Source organism: Lissotriton helveticus, chromosome 11, assembly GCF_964261635.1.
Source record: "Lissotriton helveticus chromosome 11, aLisHel1.1, whole genome shotgun sequence".
Taxonomy (NCBI): Eukaryota; Metazoa; Chordata; class Amphibia; order Caudata; family Salamandridae; genus Lissotriton; species Lissotriton helveticus.
Genome location: NC_136072.1, coordinates 1,070,273,723 through 1,070,290,872, shown reverse-complemented (window position 1 = coordinate 1,070,290,872; position 17,150 = coordinate 1,070,273,723). Strand labels below are relative to the sequence as shown.

The following is a 17,150-nucleotide window of genomic DNA, read 5'->3' as shown; positions in this document are numbered from 1 at the left end:
AAGTTAAACGTTTTCTTCCAAGTTGCATTTTTTTATGAACATTTTATTTTTAAAGCAAAGAATCATCAATCTTGGTTTCAAGCTTTTACATATATTTGCATCTAATAAGAGACCATCCTGGAAGCATTATAAAAAAGCCTCATATTGTTAAACTTTGCAAACGTGTGTACACATTTTCATACTGAAACCACTGTTAGTTGTGCATTCCGAACTTACATTTCCATAGAGTGCTCACCCTAGTAAAAAAGGCTTTGTATTAATGAACCATAAATAAAAGTTTGAAAAGCATTTACATATGGAAACAAATATGACCTTAAATGCAGACAGTCCCCTTGATCAATAAAGTGGTACTGTACTCTGGCAACTAAAGGGTTTGTTCTACAGGCAGTTGGGCCTACTTGTCCCAAGGACAAAATACATGTGAAAACTTGCTGCCCTTGACCCAAAACAATATGTCTTGGGCATCTGGCTATAGGAATTCCACACCCCTGCATTGCGATTACCCTATTACATAGTTTATGTGTATTCCCAATTGTGAAGAGACAGACATTTAAATCACAATTTATGGTGAAGTTGGATTTTAAGTTAGTTTAGCAAATGCCTCTTTTAGAACGTTGAAGAGTGCAAAGAGAGTGTGCAGGAGAAACAAATGTAATTTGTGAAGCGTGCACCCCCTGGGATGGTTCCGCCCAGCCACCCATTAGAAAGGAAGAGAAACACTAGTGCCTAAGTCCTAGACATGAGGTGCCTACTGATGACCACTCAAAGAGTGTATACCAGATTATTTTCTACTGGTGAACTAGTTTAAATACTGTACATACCAAACGCAAAACAAAAGCAACATTATAATATACAAAAGTCCATCAATGAATCTTCCCTGAGACCCTGGATATGTCTCTTTTACCATTTATTGCGTAAACACAGATGCTTCGTAGGAAATCCATTCCACATGACTTCAAATGGTGTTAAAAAAATTCTTGCGTGAATTGCACGAGTTCCAATGCATTTCGGGCATACACAATAGCCCTTCATCAGGGGAATCTTGTGGCTCCGAGCACCAGAACCCAGAGATACAACACCAACAAGATAGTCGCCATGTGCATAGTAGTATCTGTAACAAGCCTGCACTCGATACTACTCAGGCTCGTGAACAGAGCGTGGTTAGGCCTTTTAGGTAACTACTGTCTCAGATAATTAAGGTTTGGAGGAGAACCACCCCGAATTGCCGGCAGTATACCAGAACCCTCCTCCGTTAGCACAGCTCAAAACGGCCGTGTACTACCACATGTGCCACCCTCTACAGAAACCAGTGCTCCAGTGTATCAAAGCCTCTCTAGCTACCCCGGTGTGAGGAAAAGAGTAAAAGTTGGCATTTATTTACTTTAGCAGTTTGGTGCCCACTGCCTGTCTCTGTTCAGTCTGGGCTGGGTGACAGCTGGGCTTTGTGTATTCCCTCTAGACAGCCACACACAAAGGAAGCTTAGGTGTGTCTTGATGGGTCTTCTTGGGTGATGGGATCGAGGAGCTAGGCACAGCCTCACACTCAAACCTAAATAGGGTGTTTCCTGTCCACACACAAAGGGATTCTGTAGTCAGGGCAGTAAGTGAACTTCAAAGCTTTCTTTGTAGTCTCCCCCACTTCACTTCCTTGGCCCCGGTCATCCGCTCCCATGGGTTTGAACTAACATCTTATGCAGACGACACACAGATTGTGGTGTCGCTGCTACCAGGGAGAGAGGATGACGTGGCCAGTAAGTTCCAGGAATGCATGACGGCGGTGAGCACATAGATGGCTGGGAATTGCTTAAAACTTAATTCGGCCAAAACCGAACTGATACTGTTTGGTTCTACGGTCAACTTTTGGGGACCAAGGTGGTGGCCAGAAGAGATGGGGACCCTCCCCACCCCGGTCAATAAGGTTAAGAACTTGGTGGTCGTTAAAGATGATAGACTCTCCTATAGACCCCAGGTAAACGCCTTAGCCTCATCTATCCACTGGATGCTGAAAATCCTTCGGAAGGTTCTCCCGTTTCTTCCAGCTGACTGCAAAAAAACTGTGGTGACGGCCCTGGTGCTCTCACGTTTAGATTACTGTAACAGTTTACTCCTTGAAGCCCAGCAAGGAGTACTAGATAAGTTACAGATATTACAGAATGCAGCAGTTCGTCTTCTTACAGGCTTGCCCAAGTTTGCTTCCATCTCGCACAAACTTGTGAAGCTGCATTGGCTACCAGTACGGAAGCGGATCCTATTTAAGAGCATGTGCATTGTTTTCAAGGCAGTCCATGGCATAGGTCCATCATTCCTTGGGCAATACTTTCATTGGTACAACCAGGTAGACCTTTGAGGTCAGCTACTCTTGGACTGATTAATACCCCATGCACTAGGAAAGTGTGCTGGGGAGGCAGGAGTTTTAGCCGAGGGGCTGCGGTGGCCTGGAATGCCCTTCCGGTGGCACTCCGACTGTCCCCCGAGTTGATGACCTTTCGCAGGGGTCTAAAAACATGGCTGTTTGTAACCTAACCTGGGGATCAGCTATAGGAGTTATCAAGACAGCGCCAGGACACCGTACGGTAACAGTGCACTCTACAAATGTCATGAATAAACAAATAAATAACATATTCTCGACTACTGACACCAGAACTTCAGTACACTTCTGGTCCTCTGACAAATCTGCTAGGAAGAAGAACTGCTGCGCTGCTGAAAGGACTGCCACTCTGCTGGACTGCTGCTTTGCTGGACTCTTGTCTTGCTGAGCTGCCTGTTGTTCTCAAGCCTGGGTGAGAAGGACTGGACCTGCATCACTTGAACCCATAGTGACTCCCAGGGGTTGTTGGCTTGTCTCCTGTTTACAGTCTCAGGGACATCAAAGACTTCAACTCATCCTGCTACAGCTCCTACAGCTTGCTGCAAGTCTTGCCCTGCCAAGTGGTACCAACCCAGTCCTGGGCCCTTGGTAGTTGGTATAAAGTAGTGCTACAACCAGAACCCATGCATCCTCATCGGAATCACCGCATCTTGGCCTTTGTGTGGTTTTGAATCTGTGCATACTTGTCAAACCTTGGAATGGAGCTGGCGCATATTAACTCGGAACCAGTGAATCGCCTTCAGAATCATCGCATCGCATGCTGCGGAAGCAGTAGCTGCGCCTCTCTCCTTCTGAACTAGTGTCTCGCAATCAGAACCGACGCATCGCCGCCATTGTATGAATAATCTTGACGCATCTTGCCCACTGGGTGGCTCGCCATCGACACATCACTTCGGCTGCACCTCGCATTTTCGTCAACGCAAACCTGGATCGAGGTACTGTTTTTCAGCACGCCTAAGTGGGTACCTGTATCTTATCCTTGCTTCATCGCAGTTGGCCTGAACTTCTAAGTTGGCCCTTGTCCAGTGTGACAAAATATCCCATTTAAGTGGTTATTGCTTCTAAATGCTATTTTACATTTCTTTATTTTAAATTCATGTCACGACTTCTAATGGCTGGATGTCGTTTTGGTCTTGTTTTATTTATAACATTTTTCTCTCTTTTTCTAACCAGGTGCGTAGCCATTTTGTGGTTACACAAATACCCTTACACATTGCCTCTTAAGTTAAGCCTGACTGGTCTGTGCCAAGCCACTAGAGGGTGAGCACAGGATAATTTAGGCTGTGTTGTGGCTTACCCTGAGTATGATTGTGGTTCCTGCTTGGAAAGTGTGTATACCTCTGCCAACCAGAAACTCAATTTCTAACACCCCCAACCTCATTATCTCATTTGACACCTCAGGCCATGCAAATACAGGGTTAACACCAATTTAAAATTTTAAAATAGTACAATGTATAGTTTGGTCTGGGGGCACAGATATATACAAGAATGTTGTTCCATTGTCCGAAGCATCAATCAAATGTGACACTTAACTCTTCAAACATAAATATTGCAAATCCTTGTTTCATGAAAACATTTCGATTTTCAAATTGAATTCCACTTGCTAAATTCTCACTGGAACCTCCAAGGTTGAAGAGTCCAAAAGAAGCAGATCCATCATCATTTTTATATGCTCTTTCCTAGCCTCACATCCAAACTCAGATCACTAATCAATAATTCATTTTTACAGTAAAAGGCAAGTTTGTCCTTATCAGCTAATAATAGGTGATTCCAGAATATCAGGATCAGCTTTATAGATATGACGCACCAACATACCCATCTTGTTTTCACTCTTATAGCTTGGATCCTAGAGGGGTTAGGAAGGTTTAGTAGGGCTTTTATACACCAGCCTTCAACATTGGTCCAGTTATGATGCTCACTCATAAACAGTGATTCTACACTATATAAATAATTATAGTGCACCATAGCTTTAAAAGCATCCAACACTGGAACTGGTGAGCGCCCTTCATAATTTAGACTAAAGTTACGTAACCCTACAATAGTTGAAAGAGCCCTCGGTTTCACTGGATGTATGTGCATCTTCCAGTCCAAATTTTAAGTAAATACAATTCTTTAATATTTATAGGAATTCACTTCTTCCACCCTTGCCCCATTTAGAAACCTGTGAAACGTTTTCTTTGTATGCTCAAATACCATGGTTTTGGTCTTTTCCTAATTTATTGTTATTTTTTTCCACAATATCTAACGAAAACGTCAAGTTTCCTTTGTAAGCCTATATGGGTTAAATTCAAAATGACCAAATTGTCAGCATAAAGAAGAGAAGGCACATGTCTTCCACCCATCATAGGTGAAAACAAGTGAGAACTCAATAATTTCAACGGTAAATCTATAAGATAAAGGATAAATAGGGTTGGGGCAATACACATCTGTGGTGTAAGACATTTTTTATAGGAATTGTCTTTGTAAGATGGCCATCCTGACCAAAATTCACCTGAGTCCAATTTCCTCTATGAATCTCTTTGAGAATTGCCAATTTCCCTCCTGGGAATTCTCACCTTTATTAATGAATCCCACAATCGCTCCAAGCTTACCAGTCCACAAAGCAGCGCATGAGGTTACCCCTAGTTTCTATATACTTCTTTTCAATAGCCCATTGAGTAAAGTGGGTGTCCATAGTGGAGTGTCCTTCTTGGATCCCTCCTTGTTCCACTGAAATTAAATCCTTAGCCGCAATCCACCCCTGCATCTAACTAACAAAATACCTTCAACCCAATGTGAGTTAAGCCTATGAGCCTATAATTGTTTGTGTCATAATAATTTCCTTTCTTAAAAATTGGTTTTATTACAGCTCCTTTCCAGCTATCTAGAACCTTCCCCCCGTAACTAAACTTCTAAATGTTAGTTCGAAAAAATGTCCCCACCAATCACTATTTGATGTAATTATAACTGCTGGATCACTAACCCCATCTTGGAGTACACCAAATATTATTACATATGTATGTCATAGAGAGAGCAAAGCCTAGCATAATATTTCACAGGAGTTGCTGGAATATATATTTTTTTACATTTGTAATTTATTTATTTATTTAGCGATTTTATATAGCGCTGGCTAGACCCGAGGGTATCAGAGCGCTTTACAGGGTAGAAAGTGGAAAACAAGTTGCAAAATGGTATTTAGTACAAATATGAGCAAAATGTCATTAACGATAAATCCATGAACAGAAAAATCAACAGTACATTTAGTCAATAACAGGAAAAGGATAGATGTGTCATCGTGGGAGGCCAGGGATTGAAAGGGGAACGTTAGGGGGCAGTGAAAGACCGAAGAGGGAGAGGGGGAGGAGCAGGCATGTAGGAAAAGGCAGTGATTGAAAGGGAGCAAGTAGAGGAGGATAGGGAATGGGTGAAGGGGAATACCGAGGGAAGTGAGTCAGGAATGATGTGGAGAGAAACGTCATACTGTCCTGGGCATGGTGTGGGAACCTGAAAGGAGGCCGAAATTAAGGACCCCAGTATTTGTGGAGTAGGTGACGCTTGAGATCTTTTTTGAAGCTGGCGTATGAAGGGTTGCAATGTAACTGCTTGGAGAGAGAGTTCCAGTTGGAAGGAGCGAAGCCAGAGAAAGAGCGAGATTGGGTGGATTTCTTGTGAACCAAGCGAGGAACCAAGATGAGGGAATTGGAGCTCCTCAAGTCTCTAGAGCAGCCAGCTTTACGAAGTTTTTGTGAGAGAAACAATGGGGTTCGAAGATGTAAGGCTTTGTGTGTAATGCACGCATTCTTGTAGGAGGATCTGCCTTCGATGGGAAGCCATTGGAGATCTTTGAGGATAGGGGAGATGTGATCAAACCTCTTGCAATCCGAAATAAGCCTGGCTGCGAGGTTGAGGACAGACTTGATTGGGGCTAGATGGACTTTGGGTGTTCCGGCAAGTAAGGCGTTTCCATAGTCCAATTTCGAGAGGACAAGTGATTGAACAACGGAATTAAAGTCATCAGGAGGAATAAAAGGTTTGATTTTTTTAAGGTGATGTAGGGAGAAGAGAGCGGCTTTAACCGCGTTTTTTATGTGGGGGGAGAGGCTGATGTTTTGGTCAAGGCTTATTCCGAGAGATGTAACTGAACTAGAGGGGGACAAGGAGCAAGCAGTTGAGGGCTTTAAGGTCAGAGAACCAATGTTGGATGGGGAGCTGGTTGTTTTGGGGGCGAAGAGAATGACTACTGTTTTTTTAGGGTTGAGTTTCAAGTGGTTGAGATGGAATCATTGCTGAATCTTAGACAAGGTATCATTGAGGTGCAGAATGTTTGCATGGGATTTGATTTAATAGTAAAGTTGGGTATCGTCCGCTTAGAGGTTAGTTAATACCTGCTTGCTTTAGAATGACGGTGAGGGGTTCCATAAAGAGGTTAATTAGTGAAGAAGAGAGAATAGATCCCTGGGGCGCACCCAACGAAACAGGCATAGGTTTAGAGAGGCAATTGTTGATTTTAATTTGTTGCGATCTGTGCTGAAAGAAGGAGCTGAACCATTCGAGAACAGGACCATTGAAGCCGAACCGATCCTAGAGGGTGTTGAGTAAGGTACAGTGGTTGACAGTATCAAAAGCAGCCGAGAGGTCGAGAAGGATGAGAAGGGATGCCTCCCCTTTGTCAAGTGAGTGATGGATGTCATCAACACTATTGAGCATCGCAGATTCAGTGCTACAGCCCTTACGGAAGCCTGACTGTAGTGTGTCCAAAAGATTAAATGAGTCGATGTGTTTGTCCAGTTGAAGCAAGGCGCATTTTTCGAGGGCCTTGGATAAAAGGGGAAGATTAGAGATAGGGCGTAAATTGTTGAGATCATTAGGATGAGCATTGAGATTTTTGAGGATGGGAGAGATTTGGCCGAGCTGGAGGGAGATAGGGACGCAGCCAGTGGCCAAGGAGGAGTTGATGATGGAAGTCCAATAAGGCGCAAAGATGTGCTTTAAATCTTGAACGAGGTTGGCGGGGAGCGGGTCAAAGGTGTGAGAGGAGGGTTTAAGTTTAGTGATGATGTTGAGGACTTCTCGCTCGATCACTGGGCTAAAATGAAGGCAAGATGCGTTATTTTTTAGCTGTGGGCAGGAAGGGAAATGTTCCAGGGGGGGCACTGGAGTGCTGGAGCGGGATAGAGTCAGGAGGGGGTGAAGGAGTCAGAGGAGACTAGGGTGGAAAGACATGGAGTGTAGATGAACTCTGTGGTGGGGGGGTAAAAGGAAGGATAGATCAATCTTGACAGTTTTCTCAGAAAAGAAGGAAGCAATTTCCTCACATCGATCGATAGAGGCAGTCGGTTTGGGAGGGGCAGAAGCTGTTTGATTTTTGATAATGCTGAATAGTTCCCTGGGTCTATTCCTAGCTCGGTCAAGCTGGGCACGGAAAAAGGATGCCTTTTCATTGAAGATATGTTTCTTATAATTGGCCCTAACACTTCTAGGGGGGGCAAGATTAGAGGGGGAGGGATGATGTCTCCAAGTGCGTTTGGTCATCCTGAGCGAGTGTCTCTCACTGTTGAGATCAGCGTTGAACCAGGATTTGGAGGGCATGTTTTTTTGGGATTTTAATTTGGCCGGGGCAATTTGGTCAAGGACCTCAATGATGGCTTTGTTGTAATGGTCAGTAAGGTCATTAGTATTTAGCGAGGGAGGGGGAAGTTGATGTTTTGCTTTGATTTTATATTCCATCTCACCCGGAGGAATCAAGTGAAAATTTCTGGTTATTTTCTTATGTTTAATATTTATGGGGGAAAGGAGATGAGCAGCGTTGTTTATCGAGAAGAGGATGAGGTGATGGTCGGATGAGCCAATCGGGACATCCGTATTAATGAAATGTACATGAGGGTGAAGTACAATACATTAATGTATATTACGTTAGAGTAAAACATTATGAGAGCCGCAATTAGCACCAGGGTTGTGTTTCTGTTTTCAGTTTTCATCTGAACAGTATACGAACAGTATACGGCTGGGGCATTGCAGATCTCGGAGGGAAGATTATTCCGTACACTAGGTGCCAGCACTGTAATCTCTTATCGACTATGATCTAGATCTTGGTATGACTAGGATTTTTTCATCGCTGGAATGGAAAGGATGGGATGGTTGTGTTTTAGTTATCTTGTCTTGGACTTATACTGGAAAGTTTTTTCCAGAACACTTAAAGGTAAGGCAAATTATCTTAAATTAGATTTTTTCTGTGCTGTGAGCTACGAGAGGCTTTTTATTTGGACTTTAAGAGTTGAAACATTTGACCTCATCTTTGAGACCGGACAGAGGTGGCTAATATGTCCAGAATTTCCTTACCAAGTTGCAAAAGCACGATACGTTAGTCCCTGAGAATTCATATTGCACTTCAGGGATGCATAAATAGGTCTATAAAAATAGGTTTCATAGCTCTGTTGAAGTTGAGTCTCACTGTGGCATATAAATAATATTAAATGTTTAATTCATCAATTTATTTTTCAGATTTAACATACGAGTTGACTCTAAAGAATTCTGACTCTACAGGTAAGAAGTAAATTAAAATATTTCTGTGCAGTTAATTTATTATTTAACAATTGGATATACCTAAAAAACTTAAACCCAAAATTAACTTTTTATGGAATGGGCAGTAATCTTTGTAAAGCTGGATTTAGTACAAATGTTGTTTCTAGTGATAAAGGTTAATTTTAGTTTGGGATAATAGAAAAAGGCAAACCTAGAGCTGGCTAACAGCTCTTCAGGACTACTTTCACCCCTGGGATATGGTCTCCATCATTGATTCCCCTCCATGCACCAAGGAATCCCACACATTCCCCAGTGTGAGGGACCACTGTAATGTCTAGTATTAGTTACTATTGGGATTTAAGGATGTCCCTAGCAAAAGGAGATCCTTTAGGATAGCCTCACCTTGGGGTACACAGTTGATGGCTTCTGTGCTCTCCCTCTCTGGGGTGAGCAAGTAAGTCCACCACGTTTCCTCCCAGTCTTCCACACATGCGTGCTGATTGGAGTGAGACTGCCTAATCCCCATGGAAGGGAATATGGTGGCTACCACTTAGTAATTTCTTGTGAGTCCACCGCCACAATACCACAATCTGACTTTATCAGTTGATATGTTTGAACTGGGCAAAAATGAAGGCAGACGTTCTGTCATCCAGTCAGTGAAATCCTACTTCACCCCACTATTGGACCATCAGACATTTCTCATCTGTTTCCAATCAGAAACTCTCACACTAAGATATCCCCAACATTTAACAATAGTTCTGCTTGATGGTGCACTACTTATTTTACCAGTACACAAGCTAGGCCTTTAAATCTGCTTGTTAGTGTATTATATTTTGGTCTTGTCAGCTGGGGCAACAAGCAGGTTTCAGGGAAGATCAGTATTGTTTTCCAGCAGTGTCTGCTAATTTGGCAATCACAGTGTACCAGTATGTTCTTATCAGTGCACAGTCCCATACCATGTCAAAGAAACCTTTTACTTCCTCATTACAACTGGAGCACTTATGACTCGTGCCTTGGTGCACTTGCTAGTACGCTGGGCTTTAAATACCTTTTGTGTAAATATTTAAATTTCATGAATTTGAATCTTGAGTTTCTGGAAAATCTATTACTGTATTTTAATGATTTATTCAATACAATGCTGTGTCTGTGGGTTGTTTGTTCAAGTCTGAAATCTCATTAGGTCTGTATGTGACTGTCTCCCATGTGCTTTTTACAATGATACCATTTTCCTACTGTCTCCATGCATCATTATCGTATGTTGCACTTTGTTGATCGTTAGGCCATTTGCCTGGCTCACCCAGAATTTGTGTGCAGCCTGCATGATCGATCAAAAAACAGGAACTTACCCTTAAGGTCCTCATATTCCTGGCGTATTCCCAATGTGAACTTAATTTTTATATAGTTCGCTCACTAGTGTGATCCTGGCTGCCATCTGGCCCCATATGTCGGCTGCTCTAGTCAACTCTTCTAACTTTCTAAAACACCATAAAGCGATTTCACATGCATATTCAGAGGTTTCATGTGGCAGTTTGATGCTCCTTTGCCAGTAATATCCAGCAGTTCAGTCGGCGTCAGATCATTAGAATTCATCAAAGTATCACTTATCAATGCCTCCACCATTGTAAGCGGTTGTATAACAGTCTATAGTGTTTGTGCTTTTTCTGTGGCAACCTAGGTGAGCTATTTAGTTGGCAAGTTTAGTAGGCCGATGCAACTATATGGTACTGCACATCATTTGAGGGTCCCAAGCCTCCTTGGTTTTTGTGGTAAATCAACAAAAGCAAGTGCCCAAATATTCTTGTTGTATCGGTTCCAAATATTCCTGATGTATCAGTTCACTGCTGCATTAAACATAGCTTCTATTGATTTTAAAAACAAGTGTTGTGGAATAGTATTTGAGAACAGTTAGCTTAGATACAAGGATAGCACCAAGAAGTAGTAGCACAGAATTAGTTAGTATCCCAGAATACAACTAGTGTAAACTCATCGTGAGCAGGGAATACTGAATGATTAACTGTTTTATTCAGAAAGTGTGACAAGTTTGAGATACTCGTGTAACTCCTTGGTGCCATGACCTTACATAACTTAGATAAACTATATCATGGGAGCAGCAGGAGCTGAGAAAGTATCCAGGCCTCAAAAATCATAAAATACGATACAAGTCATACAGATCTAGTGACCTGAATAATCTACTTGACCTAACTGTAAATTGTTGGATCCTGGACAAATATTTTATTTTACCTAGCTGCTTTTCTCTTCACTATTTCATGAGCGCACTGTCACATATGTGAGTTTAGCATGTCTGATTTAATTTAATAGACTACACATTTGCTCCATGTATAATATGAATCAAGCCCACATATAGGGTACACATACTCTGACCTGCCTCTTAGTTCACCAGTAACATCATTGTAATCAAGGCAGGGGCAGGAATGTTTAAAAACTCACTTTTAATAAATGTATTGCTAAAGCATGATATGGTAGCACACTGCCATTTGCAATCAGGACTTTTTGTATTGAAATGGCTACATGCTTTCCCCACCGACGTGCAGTTTTACTGAAAAAAAATATATTCTGGCCAAATCATAATGTTTGGAAATTGGCAGCCAGATTCATCAACGGAAAATCGGCTCACAAAGGGCCAGATTCTGAGAATCTGGCCCTTTGCGAGCGCTATTTTTGCATTTGGGATTCACCATCCCAAATGCAAAAATCGCAAATTGCGACATCGCTAAATTGCAAGGAATTGCATTTAAGGAATCTCTATTTGAGATTCCTTAAATGCAATTCATGAACCATTTTAGAATTGCGAAATCGCAATCTTTGGCCGCTATTTACCGCGAAGTCTGACTTCGTGGTAAATAGCGAAAACTTAGAAAAAAGCACTTTAGTGCATTTTTCTAAGTTGTATGTTACACACACACATGTCCTTTGGACATGTGTGTGCGCAACATCAGTCTACATTTTCATTTCAGGGGTGCTACAGGGTGTCCTTTGGACACCCCTGGCACCCTTGAAATCGCATCCTTATTTGCGATTAGCAAATTGCTAATCGCCTTTAGACCCATAGGAATGAATGGGGAGTCATTCCTTATTTGCGATTAGCAATTTGCTAATCGCAAATAAGGAAGCTGTAGAAATCGCAAATAATATTGCGATTTCTACATGAATCCCGTTTTGCGAGTCTTTAATAGCGATTCCTTAATAATCGCTATTAAGGACTCGCAAAACAGGACAATGATGAATCTGGGGGTGGGTTTTTAGCATTTGCACATTGCCATTTAAAGTGTTCTGATTTGTTTTGATCCTTTAAAAATCTTTGTTTCCATCACCCTTCTGAATTTTCAAAAATGTGCTTTCCTAATTGCGGATATATTTTAAAATATTTCTTCCGTTCATTTACAACATTTTAAATGTTTATGTTTTAGAAAACAAACTGACATCATACAGCCTTTCTTTTCACGATTGACAGGCACTTCACTTAACAAAATCCTCTGATTTTGTAGTCAGAAAAAAGAAAAGTAAACACCAATCTGCAGGTCAAAATAACAAGCAATTTGAAAGAAGACATAAGCTGACATTTGACCTCTGTCTTTTACTGCAAAAGTGACAAGATACAAACAAGGGATAAAGACATATTTATTGCTCATTCAGCTTCTGGAGTAACAGAACACCTGTTATTTGCCAGCTCGACCTCTCTCGCCAGAACGGCTAGTAGGGCCTATACTTAGCTCTACCTTATAAAATCTGACTTGCCATCGTGAATAAATGAGTAGACGTTGCGAGGCCTGGACTATCCAAGTTGTTAAGTATGCATAGCAATCACGTGCCTATATAACCTTGAAGCTTAATAGATCATCAGCGCACAGGTGCATGTTCATCTTATTCTGGCTAGAGACAGGCTTCCAACACTTGAGAAAGAGTGAGAAGATAGGCATTGTGCAATGAACAAAAACTGCATTGGCGTGATGTGTACAAAAGAAAACTCTAGGGGTTTGACGTTCCAGAGCCACAAGGATCTCCAAGGGTGAGTTGCTATATTTTATATTTATAACACTGTAGATGCACAGTTAGTGAAGACTTTATGTAGACTGGGGCTACAGTGCTGTGTCCCATAGGAAGCTGCTCTTTATGGGTGCGGCTTTGGGGCGAGCCTTGGACTGACCATTGAGTGTTTCTCCTCACACCAGTGCAATGCAAAACAACTCAAAGCAAAGACTACAATCTGAAGCATCTGATGGGTTGTTTGTTTGTTACAATTGCCCTTTTGTTCTGTATGCACTATATTATTATATGTGCTTATTTTTATCAGTAGTATTTCTGTTACCTCTGACTCAGGGTTTTGCAAAATCATCTGTTTTTAGAGTGGAATGATTGCACCTGTGTCCTACGGATTCAGAACCTGGGCTTCGAGACTCCAACTGTCATTGCTGGGTTGTTTTTTTACCTAGTAATGGGCACATGATGGATGGAAATTTGGCTTCCTCACATAAATACCCTGTTATATAAAAGTACCATCCATCTCCTCTCTAAGAGAGCACTTTACCATACACAAAATAGATGGCAATAACCTTACACACTCCTACTCTGCATTAAAACAATAGTTTTTTAATGCCGGGCATAAATAACACGCTGTTCCAGTACCTTGACTAGATTTACCAGATTACCAGAACCTCTATTCCTGAGTAATGCTTTTTTGAAAACATTTTCTTCAATTCCACTCTTCTGCTGAAGTTGATGTCAAAGTTCAAGCACAGCAAAGTGAAGATGAATTGTCTGCACAGGAGGCTTGTCTATAGGCCATATTCTCCACCTTAGTAATAGTGAAAGGCAGAGTAGAAATGAATAGCGCACCTTTGGAGCAAACTGACACCTTCACGTACCTGGGTGTAACGATGGATAAGAGGATGAATTGGAAGCCTCAGATAGATTTACTAGCCCTTAGGCACAATCTATTAGCAGGGGCCTTTTTAAAAGAGTACCGGCTGTCCTACACCAAACCGGTAGGTCCAGCATTAGCCATATATAACTGGAAAATCAGGGCCTCCATAATCTATGGGGCAGAACTGTGGGCTTCGAAAATCTAGCCCCCTTAGTTCTAGCCCAAAATAAGTTTTTGAGATCATTGACTGGCCTTCCCCAATCGCCCCCCCCCCCCCCCTCAAACCTCTATATTTAGATTTGGGATGCATTTCCATCGAGGAGGCAGCAGACTTTAGACCCCTAGCGTATTGGAGACGGCTATGGACAACCCCTGAGTTAGTACCCTATGCCAAAACAGTTAAGCATATCAGAGACGCTGATATGTGTTCAAAAATCAACTGGCTGAAAAAAACCAAGGGCACACTATTTGACATGGGGCTAGGCCCTTGTGGGAAGACCCAGAAGGGAATCAGTTCCCATCAAACAATGAATTTAAATCTCTATATAGGGACATGGTCTGTCTTAAGTCCATGTCACTGGTGGACGGCACTTCCCTGACTGGCCTCTTTTTAGATCATAAGTATGAATATATGTTGGAGGCCTATTGGGATGTCATTACGAGACCTGGTGACAGAAAACTGTATCACCAATTTAGAGTGGGCAACCTCCCCTTAAAAACCTTTACGGCAAAATGGGGAGATGGAGATACAAAATGCACTGTGTGCACATCTCAGGAAGAGTCTATACTCCATGTATTATTTGTGTGCCCTGCGTATAAGGGTCCCCCGCAACAAATGGCTAAAGCCGATCTGTCTAAACATTGGCACAAGATCATGCCAAACAGCATTGCATATTTTAAAGACAGATACAAGGGAACCTGTAGTTATAGCTATGGCTACATTCTTGAGCTGGACATGGGCCCTCAGAAGGAGTAGTTTGGTTGCTAATGTAGGCTCTATTTTGCATTAATGAAGTGGACATTATTGTGACTGATGTTTACCCTCTGATGGGTATTGTGGGTATATTGGTGTTATGTGGTTCCTTTTTGATATAACTGCGTTTTCTAATGAATGCAAATTTTATTTATTATTATTCTTTTAACATAATTAATTTTTAATAATAAATGTTTTTTATAAAGTGTGGTACACTTGTTTTATATGAGTGTATTTTATATGTGTCTTTTATGATTGGAAACATATCGGATAAAGACTAATTGAATTGAAGATGAATTGTCTGCACAGGAGGCTTGTCTGTAAGCCATATTTTCCACCTTAGTAATTTATCATTGAGTTTAACTATAAGGCTTCTGAAGATCTAAAATAAAGCAATCTGGGTCCTCTTGATACGCCCATCATGAAAGAAGTCAAATGTCCTTCCGAAGATCTTCATTCCCCTTAAAGTGGAAGAAGTTCTGCATCAAGTGTCTGGAGAAGCTGTTGGAAATGAAAACTTGCCAGGAAGACTTAGTGCTATCTTTCCTTTGTACCTGGCTAAATCTGGCTTACAGATGAGGTACATTTGGCTGCCATTACTAGTTACAGTAAGAATCATTATCAGGTATCTTTTTCACATTTCCACTTGTAAAAGGTTTCCTAGATAGCATTAGGAAAATAGTTATTCCAGTTATGAAACCCTCTTCAGTGTGGAACGGTACCTGCTTCCCTTGCAATCAGCAAACCATGACCGGTGCTCTGCCGGTACTCTTTGGTCTGTTTTTAGGGCTATTTCTTGCTTTTTCTTTTTTCTCCTCCTCTGAAATCAAGTTGCTCATGCCACCACATTTCTGCTTTAACCTACCCTCGTTATGCCATAACCATTTCCATCAGCTGCCCCGCATAACTTCTGCATCTTGATTTTGGTGAATAGTAATTCTTTGCACACCAGTGCCTTGAATGCTACATTTGCATTGGACCACCCAGCATGGTCGAGCCACAGCTCCTGGAAAAGGACCAGGATCCTATATCAAACTGCTCATTCTCCAAAAGTTCCCACTCAAGGTGTCCTCTCTATTTCTGCATCTGAGGTTGATTCCTCAGTTGATTTGCCTGCCATATCCCTCTTTTATTAGAGAGCACACTTCACAGAGTCACTGAACAGGACATCAATCAGGATGTCCTTGTTGGTGAACATGAAGACTTGCACAGATGCTATCTTGCCATCGTGCCCAAGGCATTGGGAGGTGCTGTCTACTCCTCGCCTGCCAGAACATGAGTGCATATATGTTTTGGTTACAGAAGCAGCACTTCTACTAAGAACAGTTCTGGCCATAGAAACTCAGTTTCTCAAGCAGGCTGATAAGATTTGGAGGTAATTTTTCTTTCAGATTGCAGTCTCAAAGTCATTTTGGTTAGGGGAAAGCGGTTTTACCGCTTTCAAAGGCGGTGTGCACTGTAATACAAAGACCTGAGAGGTCTTACTCCATTATATTCTTTTTCAATGAAGATTTCTCCAAATTGAAGTGGTTTCAAACCATAATATTTGTTTATTGATTTTTTCTTTCTCTTATTTATTCTTCGAAACTTTCTATTAATGATTTCCACATCATCATAATTCACATTTTATATCTTCCCAATGCATTTCGGGTCATATAGGACCCTTCCTCAGGGGTCTAAATTAAAACAAACAAGGAAATATTATGAGCCGTCTGGCCTGATAATATAACACATGGTACGTTACATTTGAATAATTAACATACTCAATCCTATTCTACTGTTGGTACAAAACTAATGAAACAGTAAACGTGATATCATACATTCATGGCCAACTGAGATCTCTGCCCTATGCTTAAAACATGAATTACACATGACCAATCCTATCAAGCTCATAGGTTGAACTTCAGTGAAAAAACTTAAATGAAAAAAGCTTGATTGTTTTACATGACACTCGGTTACACTATTAAGGTAACACATTACTATCCAGTACGAGCCGCTCTGCCGTTTATGAATGCCAACTCTCGTGTTTAAACTCTGACGCTTAGTGCAAAAAAAGCTAACATATTGTCAAGAGGCAGCGCGCTGGTTTTCTTGGTACCTAACACTAACTATCCAGTTAAAGCGGGGACATTTTACTTACGAAAATGTGGTATTTCAGCGTGTCGCGTTCGTTAACCAGTGGGAACTCGACTACCTGGCCCTCGAGCCCTGGAACTTTAAATACGCGCTCTAATTGGCTTAGATTACGATCACGTGATCGCAGTGATCTTTAGTCAACATTGAATGTATTAAAAAGCGCATATTTTGAAAAAGGGGACAGTAGTGAAGTACATAGACATAAGTGCCTGAACCTAGGGAGACAGCACAAATTACATGCACAGTGACATGGGACTATGATGCCATATGATTAAACAAGACCAAACGTG

The 17,150-nt window shown here is 41.6% G+C and overlaps 1 protein-coding gene across 3 annotated transcripts in view; it reads left to right on the top strand.

Annotated features, from left to right (window-relative positions):
* Positions 1 to 17,150, top strand: part of CCDC92 (coiled-coil domain containing 92) — a 258,966-nt gene that overhangs the window by 139,219 nt on the left and 102,597 nt on the right. For all 3 annotated transcript variants that reach the window (XM_078667627.1, XM_078667625.1, XM_078667626.1), the window contains exon 3: positions 8,849 to 8,890. In XM_078667627.1, coding sequence (XP_078523753.1) covers positions 8,849 to 8,890 — 42 coding nt within the window. The remainder of the gene's footprint in view (positions 1 to 8,848; positions 8,891 to 17,150) is intronic.